This window comes from Plectropomus leopardus, chromosome 12 (assembly GCF_008729295.1).
Source record: "Plectropomus leopardus isolate mb chromosome 12, YSFRI_Pleo_2.0, whole genome shotgun sequence".
In the NCBI taxonomy this organism is placed as follows: Eukaryota; Metazoa; Chordata; class Actinopteri; order Perciformes; family Serranidae; genus Plectropomus; species Plectropomus leopardus.
In genome coordinates this window covers 21,907,357-21,928,304 of record NC_056474.1, presented here as the reverse complement: position 1 = coordinate 21,928,304, position 20,948 = coordinate 21,907,357, and the positions used below count along the sequence as shown (strand labels likewise).

Below are 20,948 nucleotides of genomic sequence, written 5' to 3'. Positions count from 1 at the left end.
TAGGTGGTGTTGTGGCACCCCAGCAGAAGCCATTGCTTACTGCTATGGGTACAATCAATGACAAACACTACTGACTGTCTATCTTAAAAAGTGGAAAACTAGAATGTAAGGAGGGAGTTAAGTAGTTGGACTTATTGTATTTCATAGTACCATAATTATCTACATCTCCTGCAACCGAACCTGCAAGGGCGGTCTGGGGGCTGAGTGCCATTTTAGAGAGCCAGCATATGATTAACAGCCACATGGGAAAAGTGCCAATACTGATTTTTTTAAACATGTTTTCATGACATACTATCATTTTTTCAAGAAATATCACAGTTGACACTGATATAGCCCGTGTAACATTCATATTACACTCTAGTTTTCCACTTTTTAATACATGTGAAGGTAATTAATCAGTGAGACAGTAAAGTTTTTGACATTGCAGCTGTTGAGCAACAGCTTCTGCTAGGGTATGGCAACACCACCAGGACAAACCAAATGCAGAACTGCACCATAGGGCAATTTGTTACTTTTATTTATGGTCAAGATTACATTTGCTAAAGATTATTTTGGGCAGCCGTATATGGTTGTAGAAGATGATTATGGCCCTGCTTTACATACAAATGCACTGCTTCTATAAATGTTAAAATGTTGATTTTATGATAAATTGCTCATTTATGAGCATATTCTATTAGAAAAGTTTTTTAGTGCTGCACTTTAAATTTAACTTTAAATTGTATAAACCCTATGCTGAGTTTTGATTTTCGTTGTGCTTACCAGTAGTTTGTCCAATCATCAGATTCTAGCTAAGAATATTAATTGCGCTGCTGATTTTGCTCTGATATACTAAAAAAATTACCACAGAAGAGTAGCATACTTAGAATTTAGTCTAATATCTAACCTAAATATATCTCAGATTTTATTTTGGTTACCGTACTTCCAACACGTATGCAGAAATGCAAAAAACAAACAAAAAAGGGATTCAAATTGCACATTTTTTCTGGCCCTCATAAAGTGCCCCCACCCCCTCACTTTTCAAACTTACGCCCCTGGGAAACCGGGCTGCCAACGTGCATAAACAGTTCGGCTCTGTTATATGCTGTCCTGTGCAGTTCATGCTTTTTCAACAGAGTAGCCCACAGAAAGGGAAGTTTCCGCCTCCTCTTTTTCTCATTTGTCATCAGAGCCGCTGCTGAACAGACGCAACACCTCCACTGAACATGCCGGGACTGCTGCTCGGAGATGTATTTCCTGATTTCGAGGCAGAGACCACCGATGGCAAAATTAATTTCCACGAATTTCTCGGTGAATCGTAAGTAGGCTTCTTGATTATAGTTATTATTATTATTTTTTTTTTTGGTTATTGATTTGTAGGCTTATCTCAAATTCAGTTAACAGGAGAGAAAGAGGGAGAGAGAGTAGGTAGAGTGAGGTTGCATCTGGTTCCTGTTACTGCTTTCTGACTTCTGCTTTAGGCCTTTGACTAGGATTTTCTGTAGCATCCAAACTTAAATCTATGATACATGTCATGTTGTGGACAATTTTATATAACAAACTAAGTTGTTTATGACCCCATTATGTGGCTCATGGTCAAATGGTGAGACGATTCAAGTCAACGCATCAGTAAGAAGACCAGACAACCTAAAGGCCAATCCTAATTCACAATTCATGATTGGTGCACAATCTCAGTGCTGACCTCATTAAAAAAAACTCCCCTCTGCTGTCATTTCTGACACATTTAAGTGACATAGACGTCACATCCTGTCAGTTTGGTGCATCACTTATTGTGCAACCAAACAAAAAACAGCAATAGTAACCTTAATATTAGAATTTTAAGCATCATGAGGCAAAAATGAGTCAGATTGAAACCTGTTTATAAAACCTCAGGCTAAATCACAGAATTGCTGACCCACACATGCACCTGACACAAACTCACTGGTCTCTTTTTTCATTTCCAGATGGGGGATCCTGTTCTCCCATCCCAGGGACTACACCCCAGTGTGCACCACAGAGCTAGGTCGAGTTGCCAGACTGAGCGGTGAGTTCAGTAAACGCGGCATCAAACTGATCGCCCTGTCCATCGACTGCCTGGAGGATCACCACGGCTGGACCAAGGTGTGCTAGTGTTGGAGGAATGTTCAGGACATCAAAGTTTTGATTTCCCAGCTGGTAAAAGCGCTATGTAGTGAGCTCTACGAGTCAGACACATTTAATCTATTCTAATTTTGCACAGGAATTAGACAAGTTACACATTTGTTTTCACAGTTCAATGGCTACTTTGTGTCGCAGGCGCTAACTACACGCTGAAGTACAGCTGTGTTGATGCTGTTTAAACTATGGTTATATATACGGTTATGTATAACATACATCTATATCTGAAAAAAATGTGTTAAACCAGTGTTAACATGGACATCTTGATGTCTTGTGACCTACAAATTCCCAATGTTTACGAGGAGAGCAGAAGGTTCTGAATGTGGAATATCACAATCTTAACAACGGTTAGGAGAAACAGATCAGAATTTAGTAAGTAAGAGGTAGAGAAAAGACTACTGTGAGCAGCAAAATTTTCCTCCAGGTACTTAGTCTGGACTGCATAAGATGCAGTTAAAGTTGTAAATTCCACTTGGAAATAGTAGGGGTGAAAAATTGTCTGTTTCCACAATAAAGTAAAAGAAACAGTTATGGATTGTTCAAACTAGTATGGCGCCTAATGCATTTTATCACCCCAATACTGTTCTTTATTTATATATATATATATATACAGTATATATCAGTGTAGCATTGATTTGGTAGAAATAACTGACAAAGGGCTTGTGTCTCTGTACTAACCAGGACATAGTGGCATACAACTGTGAGGAGTCTGCTTGCTGCACGCTGCCCTTTCCCATCATAGCGGACAGTAAACGGGATCTGGCAGTGGCCCTGGGCATGCTGGACCCAGATGAGAAAGACAAAGATGGCCTGCCGCTCACTGCCCGCTGTGTAAGAGTTCATAATCGAAGTCTGATTTCCCTATTTTATCGCATCAAGGTTAATTATTATTCTATGTTCAAGAGAGTAGATATTATCTGGCTCCATCTCTCTGCCTGTGTGCAGGTGTTTATTATTGGTCCAGACAAAAGGCTGAGGCTGTCACTCCTCTACCCCGCCACCACCGGACGCAACTTTGACGAGATTCTACGAGTGGTGGACTCGCTCCAGCTCACAGCAGGGAAACGAGTGGCCACACCTGCCGACTGGAGGGTATGTCAACACCTTTGAAAGTGACCTCAGTTTGTGCCAATCAGTCCAGCAGCTGACGACAGAGATAATAGAAACAAGGAAGTGACCTGCTGCTATGCAGAATAACCTTGTTTCTCTTCTCTCTTTCAGCCTGGAGACTGTGTGATGGTCCCTCCCAGCATGTCTGAAGAGGAGGCCGCCTCTTTGTTCCCAGCTGGCGTCTACACCAAAGACCTGCCCTCTGGCAAGAAGTACCTGCGCTACACACCCCATCAATAAGCACCAACAGACAACACTGTTCAACACTCGTGTCACAGCGGCTCTCGAACATGGACCTTAAGGACTCTGAGTACTGCTAGTTTCTGTCATAAACAAGTCAGAGCACATTCCAGTTGTGACTAAATGGATGGAGTAAAAACCAGTGCCTTCAGGAATATGTAGGACTTTTCTAAATATTACAACACTCCAAAAATAAAAGCTGCAGTATTTTACCTACTTTTCTAAAGGAGGGTTGTTTTTGGAGAGGTACGGGGTGATATGGGCGAAAAAGTTTACAAAAGCACGAACATCCACGCAATATGTACTAGGCACTGGCCAGAAGAACATGTGAAAAGTAGTAAAAAAAGAGTCTGCGTACTAGAAAATCCTTCCATGAACATATAATTAAAGGTCCAGTGTGTAGATTTTGGGGTCGTCTCTTGGCAGATATGCGATTTAGTATTAATAACTATTTTTTTATTAGTTTAAAATCACCTGAAAATAAGAATTGTTGGGTTTTTGTTTCTTCACTTTGATTTCTACATTTGAAGTGGGTCCCCAGAACAGACAACCCAAACAATGGCTCCAGACAGGGCTGTATGTGTTTTTGCACCAGCCACCTTAGTTTTTCTACATGCTGGGCACATGGGAGAAGTTCCAGTTCTGAAACCTCACCCCTAGACGCCACTAAATCCTACACAGTTAACCTTTAATTACTACCGAGTGACGATTATTATGTATACAACAATTATTAAAGGCAGTATTGCAAAAGAAGTTTTTATTTTGCAAGTGATACTAAGGGGTCAATAAATGAACAGTTAGCATCTACTGCTAACTCACCTAGCACCACTAAGTTAGCTGACGTTACTGCAAAACCCTCTCGTCTGTGAGTAGACGCATGCTGCCTTTTGCGCAGTGATGTGGTTGACAGGTTTACTTTGGTAGAGAGAAAATTGTTCCTACATGAAACTGTTTACAACAAGTTCTGAGGATTACCTTTAGTAACTGGGTCATGATTTCTGGTTTGTTGAGGTTTTCAAATGTATTTTTTTGGCAATTTGAACACCACAAGCCAAGTGCCATCTAGTTCCATTATACAGGGCAGAAGGCAGAAATCTTTATGGCCCATATCTCCAACACTCGGCAACTCACATCAAAACAATCCAGATTGATTAACAGCACTACAGGTAAGAGGAAAGACATGTATTTTTGATTTGGGGGTGAACTGACCCTTTAAACAGTTAGTTACAGACTGTTTAGTACATGTAGAATTATCTACTCTTACTTAACTGATTTCTAGAACTTGCATTGGTTTTGGCAGGCCAATCTATAAATTTCACCAAACATATAATCTTCTGAATTTACTGTATCAATAATAGCATTAAGGTTCATTTTTAGCCTAAAGTAAGATTAGCAAACAATGAAAACGCTCTGTTCTGACTTCTCAACACACACTACCGTTGAGAAGCACCTGCATGAGTTGGTTTAGCTCCGCAGCAGCGCTCACCCTGTCCTCTCTCTATCATACGGTAGTTCTGTTTGAAGGCCGCTGTTAACTCAGCTGTGCAGGATTTGGCGTTCCCCCCTCACTGTGTCGACAGCATCAGTGAAGAGCTTATCAACTGTGATCCCGGGAAGTGCTGGCGACAGACTCCTCTCTGTGACCAGCAGACAGGGGAGGGTAAGGACAGTGGAGGTGTTACAAACAGGAGATGGTAGAATGAAAAAAAAAATAAAGACGGAACAAAAGATACAGTGTTTAAAAATGAATGAGTGTCACTGTTGAGTTGAAGCAGAATAAATTATATATCATAACACACGAGGCTGGAGTGAGAGCGAAAGGCATGAGCACAGCTCTATCGTTTTAATTATTCATTAAGAATACATTTGAAGGTGACAGTATTTTGGATAGAGCTGAGGGGCCGCTCGCAAGTCAGTGACTGTTAAATCAGTTGATATCGCCACATTCACTCCTGCAGCCTCCTCTTCATTTTGGGGTCAAACTGCAGCATCTAAAAGGCAGACAGCTGTGGAGAGTCTCTACAGAGGTCTTCTCTACTGTTATCTGGTGATCTGAAATCCTGCATGTGTGCAGTCTAAACTCTGCTGTCCGTGAGGTTATTGAGAAAATTAAAAAAAAACAAAAAACCTGGACCACTAATAAAATCAGGGAAAGCAGCAAGGTTTCCAGTGTGCGGATTTGTCATCACTGTTATGTCACAGAGAGTCACTTCCAGCTGGGCTGCCTCCCAGCAGCAGCGTCAACATCTCTGGTTCATGAGGGCCTGGTACTCCCTCTGGTGGGCGAACAGTCGCAGGAACACTTTGTACTTTCTCTCATAGAAGCTGAGAAAAGTTGGTAAATGCAGACGATAATTACACAGAGATGATGAACAGAACTGCATGTTTCAGTTTTGATTGTGCTAACACATGCAGACTTCCTACATAGTAAAGTTTCCTCATAACTTGAACTTGAGTGTGCTAGTTCAATATTGTACATATTGCTTACTTCTAACTCAACTAATCTATAGGAAAGGGAATTATTAAGGCTATCTGATGTCAATGCCATATAGGCTCTGCGCTAAGGTCTGATTGTTCTGATTCTTTAGCAACTGCCTTACTGATTATGTTTCTAATTTTTGTAGGCCTACACAGGCTTTCAGCGTCAATGCAACTTTCTTATTAGCTCTGAACACAGTGTCAATGAAATAAAATAATATTTCTACAGCATTAGATTTCATTTGGGTTTTCCATTCAAAGAAAAAACCTAAACGTGCGCAGAGTGTCAAATACATTGCATTTCTGGAATTTAAGCCCATGTTTCAAAGAATGATGTTTAAGCATATTGCTGTTTTTTTCCACCCTGACTCAAAATGATCTTTTTTACAGGCATTACAGGCAGCACCACTGTCATATTTTCTGTGTAATGAGGCCATGCTTTGTTTTTTTTTCCTCTTGAAGATCTTAATCTGGCTGGTGCGTGCATGTTGTTTGTTGTTTTGGAAACTAGTGAAAGAAAGTTTTTTGAAGGAAATATACTTTTTTATATTAGACTGTTTTCTTTAATTATAGCTGATGTATATTGCAGGATGCATAGCTATAACATAATGTATGTTTTATTTTGGCTATGCAAGATTAGTAACTGTATTAAAAATAAAATAAATATAATGGTGAAACAAAGTAAATTTTGTTTTAGCTACTCTGTCACTGTCCGTTTAAGCTTTTTTCTGTTTCTTCTGACATTGTTTTCCTCTTTCTCTTTGCTGATCCTGCCCTAATATTAGCCATAATCACAAAATGTGACTCCAAAAAAATGTAAGTCTCTAAAAAAGAATCTCCTCTTGTTTTCTTTTAACTGACCAACGTATGATTCACTGCAAACCTTTGCCAAGAAAAATGTTAACAAAGGCTCCTCCAGTGTATTTTCTGTAAATCATGTCATCCAATTTGGTGCAGAATGGGCACTTAAAATAAATAATAATATACAGTATTGTTGCTGATGGTCTCATTTGCTTATATAGGTCATACAGAGACATTAGTATTGAATTGGAAATGTTTCATGACCAGTTAAAATCTCCTTGTTGTCACTTACTATAAGAATGGTTCATATGAAAAGGCAAGCTGTTGAAGTAGTCAACTCTTATTTTTTGGTAACAATAGTAAATATATTTCATTCTTATTAAACTGAGCTTCATATATATTTGTGCTATATAGACGATTAGTGCAACTATGAATTTTCACCACAACTTCTCACCTTTGGAGTTCACGGTCAGGCTGAACAACTTTCCCCACTTTAGCCATTCTCTCCATCGCCTCCTAAAACATGAATCGCAAAGACAAAGATCACTTAATAAATCATGTTATGCACATTCAGTTTGAGTCCAGCCGTGACCCAGTTATAGTATTAACACGAGCCAACCACAGTGGTTTCGGTGTGGCCGAGTTTATGACTAATGCAGCGCAGGGCATCTCAGCTGTCTGAACCAACCAAATGCAGCCAGTTGACTGTGTGCAGCTCAGAGGATCAGACACAACAACTGCCTGCAGTAGTTACGGCTGAAAATGGGTTGACAGGTGCAGCCTAGTCCAAACAATAACGTCTTATTTTTAGTATCTGGCTTAAAGGCTTGCCATTGTCTTGTGCTCCGAACCCTGGGACTGAGACACAGAGGGATGATAGCTTGACCCAGCAAAAATATTTAATCATCACTTTATACCTTAAACACACTGTGCACAAATCTTCTATGTGACTGAAGCACAAATACTTTGCATTTTGGTTCCATCCAGCAGATGGAGGCACTGAGTCAGATACTGGGATCCTTGCTGTGTGCATGTGGCTCAGCCTTGAATGGTTTTTCTTTTTTGTTATTTTGAGGTCAGTTTTATTAGACTACAAAATAATAAGAAAACATGTATTACAAAATAAACACTTTTTAAAGGAGCATGCCACCAATTCCACCCATGAAGTTCAATTTTCTCCTCATGAGGAGTATTACAGACTGTGGAAACAACTGTATAAAGTCTTCTGTGGCTCTGGAAATAAAATAATTGTTATTTTGGGTTTGGCTTGAGACTCAAACATTTTAACAGCAAGCCTGCTTTCATACTGGAGGTGTGTGTTTTGCAAAAAGTGGGTGGTCTAATAAAAGGCGCTATTTAGGATCCACAGTGTTTTTGAACATATACAAGTGTTTTATGCTTTTGGGAACCAAGCTGTTTAAGGATCGGTGTCCACATAGCATTTTTTCCTGAGCGCAGGCGTTGCTTTTCAATTGTTCCCACGTCTAGAGAAAAAGTGCTGCACCCAGCATCTTTTTCTGTGCACCTGCTGTAGTTGAAAATCTCCTTTAGCTTGTGTCTATCCCAAACTGTATGATAAGTTAGTCAGAAACTTCATGGAAACACTGTATGCACTGTAAGCTTGTTGTTAACTGTGTAGTCAACCCTCTGATAACATAGATTAATTTAAATATATTGTTATCATAGAAACAAACCCTGCATGTTGTGCGTCATTAAAAAAAAGGGAGTGGCTCTCTCCAGTGCCCTGCCACCACTATTCTGTCAAAGAAAAACATACAGACATACGCCTTAATACCTCTTCCTAACTTAGTTAGCCAGCAAACTCTGGCGGATGGAGTGCAAAAAATTGCACAGATATAAACGCAACATTCATGGAGCCTATAGAGCCCTAATTACACTGAGGAACGGCTTGCTGTTGCTCTGAAAATAGGTTGGAGATGCACAAGGCTTCAGAAAAACAGAGCAAGCTGCTTTTCAAGCAAGCAGCATGTGGATTAGCCTGTTTGCTGACACACGGAGCAGGTTAGGACATCTTTATTGGGAAAAACTAAAACAATGTGGTGGTCGCTCACTTGCATTGTGTCCAGGAAGGGGTATAATACAACATGCACAAAGCAGTGTATTCTGAGGTACAAAACACACAGCACCTCCTTTTTCATGCAATATATAAAAGATATTGGTTATTAATTTTTTTCCCCACTTGCATAAAATAGTTAGTGCAGACATTAAGACGATTTATGTATCTGTATTTCAACTGAAACACGACTACTGCAGATGTGCACCAGATTTCCAAGTGAGTTATTGTTTTAGGAGTAAACACAAAGAAAATTTTGACTAATGACATTGATGATGTTTTTGAGGATTTATGTGATGTTTTTTTGAAAACTAGATCAAACACGTTTGGGAATCTAGTACAAAAAAACATGCGCTTCACATTTTTCAGCTTTTTTATTTGTAACATTGACTCATCAGTAGTTGCCCATGTTGCAATTACATGTGTGAATATTTAAAAACTCATTAAGAACATGTATTTAAAAGCACACAGTGATACTCCAAACTATCGGGGCCGAATATAACCCAAGAATGTAAGTCTAAAAAGCCGTTTCTGCCTAAAACTCTGTCAATTTTCTGACATTATTTTATATACTGTATATGTCAGTGTGCAACTTCACCTGTATGGAGCTGTAGTCCCGTGACGCACAAGCACCCAGGACTGCTGCTCCTATTAACACAGCCTCCATCTGGTCTGGCAACACTACAGGCAATCCTGAAAAAGACGAGATTAAAAAAAAATTATCATTGGATAAAGCGTCCATGGGAGATACTTTTCAACAAAAAAATTGCATAACAATATGTGATAGTAATTGTAGAGAACCTAAAGCTTTTGGGTTACAGTTATTTGATATCTTGGGGTAAAATGTCTATATATCTAAATAGTCATTCACAGCAAGCCATTGTTGTCATTGTCCATTGTTAGCATTTTATACCTGTAGCGTTGGCGTGAATCTGGACAAACAGGGCGTTTTTGCTCAAACCACCACACAGAAAGAGGGTTCTGATGTCATGTCCTGCTTCTTTCATGGCCTCCAGAATATGAAGCGTACCGAGCTGAAACAAACCAGAAACAAAGATAAAAGGGAAGTCGGGCAACTAGTAAACAAATACAACTCCCTTTCTCACTTCAAGGTACAAGGTTGTCCGACTGACACTCAGAGGAAGTCAAATAACCAATAAAATACAGCAGACTCACAGCGAGGGCTTGTACAGTGGCCAAGTAGAGCAGGGCCAAGTCATCCAAGGTTTGGGAGAGCGGCAGTCCGATGACCTGCAAAACAGTTAGGAGCCATTCATGCCAAAATACCTCAGTGCTGAATAATAAGAGATTCACCAACAAAATGGTTGGTGAAGGCAAATGTGTAATTCAGGGTCCGTTATCACAAATTAGCACACTGAAAAATTACAGGATGATGACCACTCCACCTCTGCAGGTTAGTTCAATGAATACACTTTTAAAAACCAATGATTTGATGTGTAACATGTCACATGAAGCCTTGACTCATGTCCCCTCACCATTCCCTTCAAAGTGGGGTCTGCCAAGGGCGACCTGTTCCCGTGGAAGTCTGGCCACACGTGAAGACTGGAGCCCAGCAGGTCAACAGCAGAACCGGAGTTAGCCATTAAGCTCAGATGGCTGTTCAGGTAGCTGTAAATATTCTCGCCCGTAACAGGAAACCTGGGGAAAAAAAGCAGTAAGCAAATGAAGTCTGATGAAATAACATTAAAGATGTTTTTGTATGTGTGCTACAGGCTGTTTTTTTTAAAGAGGACAAAGCACGAAAAGCACAGATTTTTATTAAAAACATTAACAATGGCTCGTTAAATGCTTCATTAGGCCACATCTGTGGGCAAGCATGGACAATTGAATAATAAATTACACATTAATCCAGTTGAATAGAAAACACAAACTTACTAAGCTTATAATCTTTTCCAAAGCTTTTCAAACATTATCAAACGTCAGCTCAACAGGGATGACAGCTGCACTAAAACATTTTTGGGAGGAGTAGCAACACTAAAAGCATCAGCTGACCTCTGCCGTGCCTCTTCCTGGAGCTGGGTGTAGGCGGCGTGGCCCTTCACCATGTGGTCGATCTGAGGGAGGAGAGAGCGACAGCTGACCACAGCTGATGACGTAAAGCTTGTGAAACTGCAACTACTGATTATTTTTTATTAGTTTATCAATTGTTTTTGATTATTGGTCAAACATTTCATTTATGAAATATTTACAAATTCCCACATAAAGAGCTCAAAGTGATGTTATGAAAAAGCCAGACTTTTTATGTTGCCAGATGAGTTGCTCACATCTGGGTGTTTTTTCTGGGTTTATTTACAAATGGATTGTTTACATTTTGCATCCAGTTTTCTGCTGCAGCTCAGCAGAAAAGCATGTGAGTGAAATCCTGCATAAAGCTCGACAGTGGACTGACCAGCCGTCCTGTTGCACTCTGTCCTCCCTCGTTGAGCCACAAACCAGGCACCATGGCAGACAGGCAGGGCCCCCACACTCCGGGCACAAACAGCGGCTGCTCGCTGATCTGATGCACAAGAATATATATTAAATGTTTTAGTTGCGTTGTAAATTATACAAAGAGGCCGTTATGGCAGAAATTAAAAGCATACAGAAATACTAGAAACCACAGCTGTTTTCATTGCTCAACAGTTTAACAATTTGGTTCACTGCCATGTGGCAACCTCCAAAAATGAAGCCAGTGTGGAAGTGCAAAAAACTGTAGTTTCTCAAATGGCTAGCTGAAGCTCCAAGAGTGAGTCAATCCCCATAGACCCGTATGTTAAAATGCCCAACTTTATATCAGAAATAAATATGTTTACAGCCTGGTAAAAAAAAACCAAACAAAAAAACAAACAGTTTTGGTCTCTATAACTAAGTTCCCCATTTATGACAAATGCACTGGGGAGAATTTTTAGATAGTTCACCTGTTTGATCGTTATTAAGTCTTGAATGACAGGTGACTGCCGGTCAGGTCAGGTCAGGTGGCTACCACGGCAACAACACTAGTCAGGCTACATAACCACGATGTAATCCTAGTATATTCTTGTAAAGGCGTAGCCATAGCTGCAGCTATTTCAGTGTGTTTTCAGTTCACCAAAGTTAACTGTAACTGTTGTTTGATACTACTACTACTACTAGTAAAAACATGTTTAATGCTTTTTATGCACTTTTGTAATTTTGACTCTTCTTGTTTAATATCTCTTTTATATTTTTTATTTATTTTATTTGTTTTCCACCTCTGACCTGTTCTGCAACTTACTGCCAGAGTTATGGTATACATGTGTTGTATAATGATTTGATTTGATTTGTGTATATGTATATATGTGGATTTATGTATGTATATGTACGTATGTATTTGTGTGTTTGTATGAGATTATATATGTATTTATATACACTCTTTTATGTAAAGCACTTTGAGCTGCATTTTATGTATTAAATGAGCAAATAAAGCTTATTATTATTAAAAGACCCTTTACCAAATCAGATGTTCAGTTTTCCTGGTTATTACATTTTGTTTTAATGGTTTTGAGCCTGTTTTATGCTAGCAAAAATTAACAATGGCATTATCAGAGTTAACCGTAGCTGTATACGCAGCATGCAAACCAAGCCAGCAGCTGGCTTTGGGGGTTAGCTCCACCCTCTTGTGATGGTGATGGACAAAATGCCAAACTCGAGGTCTATGGACAACTTCACGGTTGCTGCATCCATTATTTTTTACAGTTATTCAGTACTCACAGTTACTGCTGTTGGCCAGAGCAGACTGGATCATTTAAGTCCCAATACAATTAAAAAAATAACCAAAAATATGATGCACGTAAAATGATGGAATGGGAAAAATTCAGGGTGTCCCCGTCATCAGCATGAATGGGAAACGAGATTTACTTTTAACAGACTTCATACATGTGTTTTAGTATTAGCTAAGTTTTAAACAACCTCCAAGATCAGGAAAGGAAGTGTGCAAGTGTCAGAAAGGTCTTCATGAAGCTCAAACCATATCTATAATATATTATGTTTCAGAGCACTTTTCAAAAAGTCATGTGAAATGTAGCAGTAAACCGCTCACCGCCATGTGACAGGTCGACGTCCCACAGATCATCGCCATACGTGAAGTGATCGGCTGGTCCTCACAGGGCAAGTGAAAGCCTTTTACATCTGCACCTATCACACCTGGAAAGAGCAAAATGACACATTTTAATCATATTTTGATAATATCGGCATTTTTATTTTGCAAGGAAAAAATAAATCGTATTTTTAAGTTCACAAAACTCCTGCTGGAGCCCCATCAAGCGACAAATCACTGTGATTTGCAGATAAAAAGCTTGAAATCCTTTTGAAGTGCTTCTCTAACTTTCACACTGAATTCAGCAGTGACACTAACTGCTGGAATAATGTTTGTCAAGCTGGTTTGAGTTTAAGGTGGAGGGTTCATCTGTGCGTGGGGGCAGAGGGTGTGCTTCACTATGACATGCATCACTACTAAAAGTGCAGAGTGTTTTAGCCTCCGACCGATACAACAATGTGTGATAGGCAGAGGTCACAGTGGGAGGGCAGAGGTCAGAGTTCATGAGCAGTTTATCTCCCAGAACAAAACCAGATGGTTAGGATATCTGAGCCACAGCACTGGCTTACTGCTGCTCGGAGGCTTACAAACGAGCACGCAGATACAGTATAAAGCAATAAAAAGCAAACTATGAATATGTTACATTTACACATTATTACATAGTGGATATGTTAAAACTTTAAGTTTAACCTGTGGTTAGGTTTAGGCACAAAAACCACTTGCTTATGGTGAGGAAAAGTTTATCTTTTGGCTTAAAATATTTGGTTTTGGGGGCACAATCCAGGAAAGAAAAGCAGTGATGTCTCTGTAAAAAAAACAGCCTTTTTTGTGGTCATTTTCTTGCTGGAAAAAGAGCGACGGGTCATTAAAAACACTCCTAACTGGGGGCTAAAAAGCCACTAGAAACACAGCAGCTAAATTACAATTAGTTTGTTTTTTGGTGGTCTTGAACTGTCTGTAGTTTGGCAGGCCAACCACCATCCACACACCCTATCAACACTACAATACGATTTCACTTCAGAAACAATGATATGATGCGTATGAAATGTGCAAATGTAACATATTCATGGTTTGCAGAAACGTACATGCCAACATTTTCCTCAGTTGACTGGGCTGCATTTACTGCAAATAATGAGCCCTTTGCTTTTGGAAAACCCCAGAAGTATGCTAAATTTTATGTTTTTGCACAAGAAATATCCTCATTTAACCAGATATGAAGTTTTTATGTGTTTATTTATGTTGCCCAGGGGATGAACATCTTTATTTTTGACACTCAAGGGGGTTCACACTCGCCCAAGACCAAATGTCAGCTTTGGACATACACATTAAATTGCCTGCCTCCTTCCTCCCTTTTGAACTGCCAACGTCTGGCAGGATATCTTTTGTATCTCATCGAGTTACACATATATGTATGTATTAACTTTAAAGCTGTGTGGAACCTGCAAAGTTACCTCATGTGGCAAAAATAATTTATTTGGAAACAAGACTGGTTCAGTGAACAAATTCAAGATGTAATACCAAGGCCTCCAGCATGAGCATCAACGAGAGAAGCACCAACTGCAGTTCCTGGCTCCAAACCCAAATCTGCCGCTGCCTCCTGGGTGAGGCCGTCTCCCAGCGGGCTCCCTGGAGAGCACGTCATGCTGCCTGGATGACACAAAACAGCACAGCTTCATGTTTAAAGAACTCCTGAGTAAAATGTGTGGTTTTCTTCTAAGTTTTCTGATTTTCTTAGAGCACTTACAACATAAAAATGTATTACAATCTTGTTTTGAATGTCTTTTACCTATTTTGGAAAAGTTGTTTTCTAGGAGATCCTCCAGTCCAATGCTAGTCCAAAAACCAGCATCCCATCCCTCTGGAGGACAATATGTCCATTTACACACCAGAGTACATAAAGACCTGTGAAACATTACAGAAAAGTGATAGTAGTACACCATGGAAACACAGGTGAAGGCTACAGTATCAAAACCATAAAAGACACATATCTTTAAGATCCCCCTGCTTTAGAGGACAGCTCATGTCTTTCTTTTATACAGACGTTTGATACAAGGATAGAATTTAAAACAGGACGGCACAGTTAACACCCTATTATGACACTGCAGTCACCAACAATGTGAAGGTCACTGTAACGGTGAACCCTTTTAATCCCAAATTCATCTATTTAACACATTACTAATGTAAATAATTAACAGATGAAGGTTAAAACAATCAGACAGTCACTATGACCATCATCCAAAAAAGCTCACCGTGTCAAAGAGCCGGTTGCCTTAAAAGACAGGAAGTCTGGAAGGTCGAAAAAGTGGGCAGCTTTGTTCCAGCAGCTTTCTTTTAGATTCTGGTTAAAAGACAAGAGACATATGTGCTAATGAATCCCAAATTAGTGAGTAAAAACAGCACATGCATTTATTGACATATCTTAAAGCAGCAGTGCAGATGTTTTTAATGGGTTTTTAGAGGAACTTATCCAGTGTATGAGCTACAGAAGATGGCAGTCGGTCAGTTTCGGAAAGCAGACAAAAGTATCACCACAAATATGAGCAATACACTGCTGTGGACAGAGGCAGCAATAAAACCAGTTTTAGGCACCTAAAACAATAAATGAAGGGAATGTTCTCTGTATTTTGATTAGTTTTAACACTGAGCATCAGTCAGCCATGTCAAACAAGGAACTTAAGGGCCGATTACACCATGATGTGTCGCTAGAAAAGCATCGCAAGCAAAACAATTGTTTCCCTATGGTACAGCGCGCCTGTTGGGCGCTCCTATCTTGCTGCTGCGCGATGTGTTTTTTTCTGGGTTTTTTTGGGTGCACAGAAAAGTATTTTCAACTTTTTAGCTCAAGACGCGGAGTTGCACTGCTCGCCAATGTCACCTTTGGTCAAGCACACGCAGCCCCTCTCCAGGCGCCTCTAGCTGTTTTTCAGGATGGGCTTTTAAGGAGTTTTTGTAGCGGCCGCGCCTTTGTGCGATGGGTCTCGGTGTTTTCGCCCCTATAGGCAGTTATAACATCTATGCTCTCTTCAAGGCCACCAGGCTCCTTTGACTGTAATTTTACCTTGCAGAACACAGGAGCTGCTGGTCTACTGCTGCCTCGATCCATTAGTTTCTTTGTGTTACAGTGTGAATCCAAATTAACGCTTTAAAACATGAAAATCATACAATAACACAAATAAACCAACCGATCGAGGCAGCAGTAGACCCACAACTCCCATGTTCTGTGAGGTAAAATTGCTGTTTTTTTCAAGGGGGTCTGGCGACTTTGGAGAGCATAGATAATATCTTCATTTCCCTGTCTGAGAAGACTGTCTGACAGCACGGTAAAGCCATGAAAATATTCTAAATACAGAAAACACTTAAACTTATATTGATTTTTTTATGTGCATAAATATGGTTTGATGCTGCCCCCATCCACAGCAGTACATTGCTTTGCTTCCATGGTGGTACTCCTGCCTGAGTCTCCAAACTGGGGAAGTGATGTATGTAATATGCTGTCTATGGGTAAGTACCTCTTACAACCACACTTCAAAAAATCCAATATCTCTTTAACAATAAAAAGCTTTCAGGAAGCTTCCATTTATCAAGAAAAAGACTGAAACACCAAAACATCACCACACACATGCTGACTGGCCAATACACACGGTGACTATAAAACACCGGTGGTCCTTTGGTGACCTTGCTCACCTCTCACCTCTTTGAGCCAGAGCAGTTTAGGGGGTTGCATCTCTGGTGACATGACCCCCCCCACCCTGCTCAGGACCCGGTGGCCGGTGTTGGTTATACGAGCGGCCTGTTCTTCAGCGCGATGGTCCATCCACATCACCACGTTCCTCTGTCTGTCACCTGGGAGAGGCAGGAGAGCGAGGGGGAATATCAGCTTTTAGGACTAAATAAACTGAATATGACTAATTTAATTTTAAATTTAAACTGGTCTATTAAGAGCTGACAAACAAAACTCTGACTGCTATGTATATATGTAATTCCATAGGCAGCATGTAATAAGTCATTTGACCCTTTGAAACCTGAGTAAAATGACTTGATTTCTTTCAAAAGCATTGCAAGATGGAAATAAGCAACTTGATAAGGAACGGCTGGAAAAATTGGCATGAAAATAGTAAAAAGTTACGAGAAAATTACAAGAACATAAGTGAAAAATAGTTGAATTAATAAAATAAATAAATAAAAATAATTTTTTGAATGACCTTAAGAAAATTCTTTAAAAAGAGAGACAAAAGAGAGTGTGACATCACTTTAAATGTATAATTATAAGATTTATATTTTCTGTACCCTTTTCCCTTGTTTTTATTTTAAATCTAATAATCACCCCCAGCTAATTTTCAGGTCATTTATTCCCCACCATTTACTTTCTTTTTGTTGCAATTTGCACAGCATTTCTTGCCAAGTTGGCCATTGCATTTTCCCGTGTTCTCAAAAGAAGTCAAACCAATTTTCGCAGGTTTCAGAGGTTTAAATGCTTGTGAAAGGCACCCCAGGAGTTAAAGGGTTAACTTGGGTATCCTGACCCCTGGAGCATCTTGCTCAATTGGAAAAAAAAAACCCAAAAAAAACATGAATCCTTACTTATCCAGGGGTTATGTTCAGTAACTGACCCTGAACTCTGACCTTGCTGTGGAGGAGGTGGTTTTACTTTCAGGGATCAATGAAGTATCCCATTAAATTAAACAACTTGTCTCAAGAAAAAAATCAGCAACTAAAAGGCTCAGCACTAAAAGTGCTCCTACAATCCATTCTTTTTACAACCTGAAAATTTTCCATCTGCATTTCAAAAAGCAGAATTAATTCCACCCTTAATAACCCGTAATCTGAAGAAAACGTACAGAAAGAGTACAAAAATGGTGTTTTCAAAATAATTCTTCATGAAGCAAGCAATATGAGAGATGTGGGAAGTCCAAATGTCAGGACAGAAATGTCTCATTTACCATCCTGACTGACGGCCACAGGCTGGAAGCTTTGGTCCAAAACCACAAGTGAGCAGGTGGCATCAAAACCGATTCCTCGTACCTGAGTCTTCTCTACACTTTGGGTTACTCTCTGGAACAGATATAAAATATTGTCTGAGATTACGTCACTGTTTATACTTAGAAATAATATCTGTGGAGTGATTGTAAGGGGTTATGTACACTATAAATTAATTAGCAGGCACCATGTCATGGTTAAATGTACGGTGTGTGTTACCGTGACATAATTACAATAACTGGAATGAGCCCTCATTCATTTTCACAAATGATCAGCATGTTTGAATAACCCTGAAACAGATGTACTTTGCCCTTTCAACAAGTTATTCCTGACTACCTTTGCAGTTGCAAGGTGGTATGTGAAAAGACCGTGAAGCAGCTCAACCAATTTGAAAATAGAAAGTAGAATTTGTTTAAAAAAAATAAAATAAAATCACATTTCACAGCAAACAAAAGTACCCTTACAGAGTTACGATCTGGTGTGAAACTGAGAATTACTAAATGTATTACTACTTACTGCTATATGAGCTAAAAAACAAATAATGAATTGATTTTAGATAACATTTAGATAAATAGTTAAAATATCAGCTAAATGTAATTGATAAAAACGTGAAATAGTAATGTTAGAGTTAGCTAAAAGTAATGGATAAACCGCTGCAATGGTTAACCTACCTTAAAGTTAATTCATCATGTTTAACAGTTGGCGTAAAATAATGGATAAAGTGTTTGAAATATTAGCTTAAAGTAATAAACTACTGATATAGATTCAGATTGACTTGCAGCTTATCATATTAAAAATACAAAAAGAACAAAATCTTTAGTGCTTTAAAGTGCATCGTAAATACACTAAAAGCTATATTTAATTAATGTTGCATGAGATATTAAAATGAGTAATTATCATACGAACTACACTAAAAACCTAAATCAAAAGACTTTATAATCATAATAACAGATTCTAAAAATATGCCAGTAAGCTTTCGGTGCCATTCAACTGATAGAGTCAATATAAATAATGGGGTCTAGCTATAAGACACTGTTAAATAGGGGCCCAGCTTTGTACTCTCTCCAGTGGTTATTATGGGAATACAAACTTCACCAAACTTGACCTTAAAAATTGCACATCTTGCATGAAAAAATAGCTGACAATGTATATTTTTGTCTTGTGTTACTTCACATATACATAAAAACAAAGTGTAATGAACACATTTTGGACATGGTGACTGGGGTCTGGTCTGTGGCGGGGTACTTAAGTGTATCTGATCGCACAGGTTGGGTGGTAAAAGTTTCAGTGCTCTGAGGTTAGCCTACCTTGACAACGGTGCAGCATCTGTCCCAGATCTCAGTGGAGGACTGGACATAGTGGTCAGACTGGGGCTCCCAGATGCTGATGGGCTCCTCTGCTGTACTCTTCAGCAGACCGGCCCTGGTCACCAGTGCAGCCCTCACACTGGCAGTACCCACGTCCACCCCAATATAATAAACCTCTGCCATGAGGAGGCGAGCTGAGAGAGGAGGAGGAGGAGGGGGAGCAGAGAGAGGAGGAGGGGGAGCAGAGGACCCACAGGTTGATTATTAACCAGGTTACACTGTCAGTGTCAACATTTAATAAACTCTTTCCAATAGCTGGACGTAAAACAGACATTAACGCAGGCATACCGTACATTTAATTTCAAATGGATGATTTGTTTGTGTTTTCTCAGCTGAATGTGATAACGCTGCACGTCGTTACAGTGCAGCAAAGAAACCCAGATTTTCCACCAATGATTCACACAGAATAGCATTTCAAATACACATCACAGACGCTGTCAGACACAGACGACGTTTGTACACCAACTACAATAAAATCTCAGGACCTTACCGGCAGATCAAACTCTTATTTCAGCGCTGAAAACATCACTCAGAGTTTGGGATAAATGTACTTTGTGCTGGAGACGGTGGCTGCGACGGAACGCGAAAGCAGCCAAAAAGGGTAAAGTCGAGTTTTTGTTTTTTTTCTGCTGAGTCGTGTACGGTCCAAGGCAGATCCAATCAGCACCTCGAAATGGTTAATTTAGTGTCTCTCTATCTCTCTCTGTGTCCTTTCGCCGTTGTAGACTAATGTTTGTAAAGTCCAAGCAGAATATTCTCAGACAGCTCCTACATTTTTTTGGCAAGGAGTCCTAGCTTGGGAGTGTTTAAGGGAAATTTTCAGACCAACTCTGAGTAAAAAGAAGGTACAGAAACGTAATTTTGGACAGGACATTTTGACCCCTTGCTGCATATACTTTTAAAAAGTATAGTTGGTTAATCACAGATGTGTCCTTTTGTAAGCCTGCAAGGTGTGGACACCCGGTGGACATGATATGAACTGTATCACAATAAGAGACTGAAAGTAATGTCTTTATTAGTGTGATCACTCTGCTGATGGACAGTTTAGACAGACGCAAGTCATCAAAGTTGCACTGTTGCATCTTTTCAGTTTCAATACATATTAATTGTGTGATCATGGATGGATTACTGTAGGGGCCTACTGGGCACAGGGCCCAAAGTGTCAGGGGTCCTCCCTGGCCTTCACCTGCAAAGTGTCCCTCACTGCACTGGAAAGCTTCAGCGACAGACTGCTTCACCCAAAGTGTGTGAAAAGAAGTGATTCCTCAGGTTCTTCCTCCTTGCTGTTGTCAGCATGTTCAAAACCAGCACTGCTTCCAGTAGACCGCACACACCAAATGGACTATTTATCACAATGTGCAATTATTTCCATGTGCAATTGGTGTAAATATTAATTGGTGTAAAAATTTTTGAACTGTTGAGTTTTGCGTCTTGTTTATTTTACTACTTATGTTGTTCTTTTGCTGTATTTATCTTGTACATACTTTGCTGCTGTAATAATGCAAATTTTCCTGCTATGGGACTATTAAAGGATTATCTTATCTTTAATTTGCATGTGCCAACCAGGAGGAGACTCAGAATGACCCCAAAGAGACACAAAGACCAAAAATAGATGCAAAGATGCACAAAGGATGCACAAAACAAGGGCAAAAGGATGCAAAACGACTATAAATCCTCTGTAAATCTAGAAATCATCTAAACATTGTGTGTTACT

At 39.6% G+C, this 20,948-nt stretch overlaps 2 protein-coding genes across 2 annotated transcripts; one reads left to right on the top strand and one right to left on the bottom strand.

Moving 5' to 3' along the window:
• Positions 1-992: 992 nt before the first annotated feature.
• On the top strand, positions 993-3,699 carry LOC121951742 (peroxiredoxin-6-like). The gene is made up of 5 exons (XM_042498196.1): positions 993-1,294; positions 1,941-2,097; positions 2,815-2,964; positions 3,079-3,225; positions 3,355-3,699. Exons 1-5 carry the CDS (start codon positions 1,203-1,205, stop codon positions 3,481-3,483), a joined length of 675 nt encoding a protein of 224 aa, XP_042354130.1. The 5' UTR covers positions 993-1,202; the 3' UTR covers positions 3,484-3,699.
• Positions 3,700-5,292: 1,593 nt separating this feature from the next.
• On the bottom strand, positions 5,293-19,804 carry fggy (FGGY carbohydrate kinase domain containing). Its single transcript, XM_042498195.1, has 16 exons — positions 19,725-19,804; positions 19,175-19,368; positions 17,831-17,942; positions 16,582-16,733; positions 15,140-15,228; positions 14,677-14,792; positions 14,409-14,537; positions 12,894-12,997; positions 11,247-11,354; positions 10,850-10,911; positions 10,333-10,495; positions 10,013-10,087; positions 9,750-9,870; positions 9,435-9,529; positions 7,217-7,278; positions 5,293-5,808 (listed from the first exon to the last, which is right to left on the bottom strand). The coding sequence occupies exons 2-16, from the start codon at positions 19,355-19,357 to the stop codon at positions 5,724-5,726; spliced, it is 1,656 nt and encodes a 551-aa protein (XP_042354129.1). The 5' UTR covers positions 19,358-19,368; positions 19,725-19,804; the 3' UTR covers positions 5,293-5,723.
• Positions 19,805-20,948: the final 1,144 nt, after the last annotated feature.

What these genes read in the sequence shown, in the direction of transcription:
- LOC121951742 (XM_042498196.1), top strand. Translation starts at nt 1,203, where the DNA reads ATGCCGGGACTGCTGCTCGGAGATGTATTTCCTGATTTCGAGGCAGAG. An exon ending in ATCACCACGGCTGGACCAAG is followed by an intron (nt 2,098 to 2,814) that starts GTGTGCTAGTGT and finishes TGTACTAACCAG; the next exon opens with GACATAGTGGCATACAACTG. An exon ending in TGCCGCTCACTGCCCGCTGT is followed by an intron (nt 2,965 to 3,078) that starts GTAAGAGTTCAT and finishes GCCTGTGTGCAG; the next exon opens with GTGTTTATTATTGGTCCAGA.
- fggy (XM_042498195.1), bottom strand. Translation starts at nt 19,357, where the DNA reads ATGGCAGAGGTTTATTATATTGGGGTGGACGTGGGTACTGCCAGTGTG. An exon ending in TGCTCATGCTGGAGGCCTTG is followed by an intron (nt 12,998 to 14,408) that starts GTATTACATCTT and finishes TGCTCTTTCCAG; the next exon opens with GTGTGATAGGTGCAGATGTA. An exon ending in GATTCACGCCAACGCTACAG is followed by an intron (nt 9,530 to 9,749) that starts GTATAAAATGCT and finishes CGTCTTTTTCAG; the next exon opens with GATTGCCTGTAGTGTTGCCA.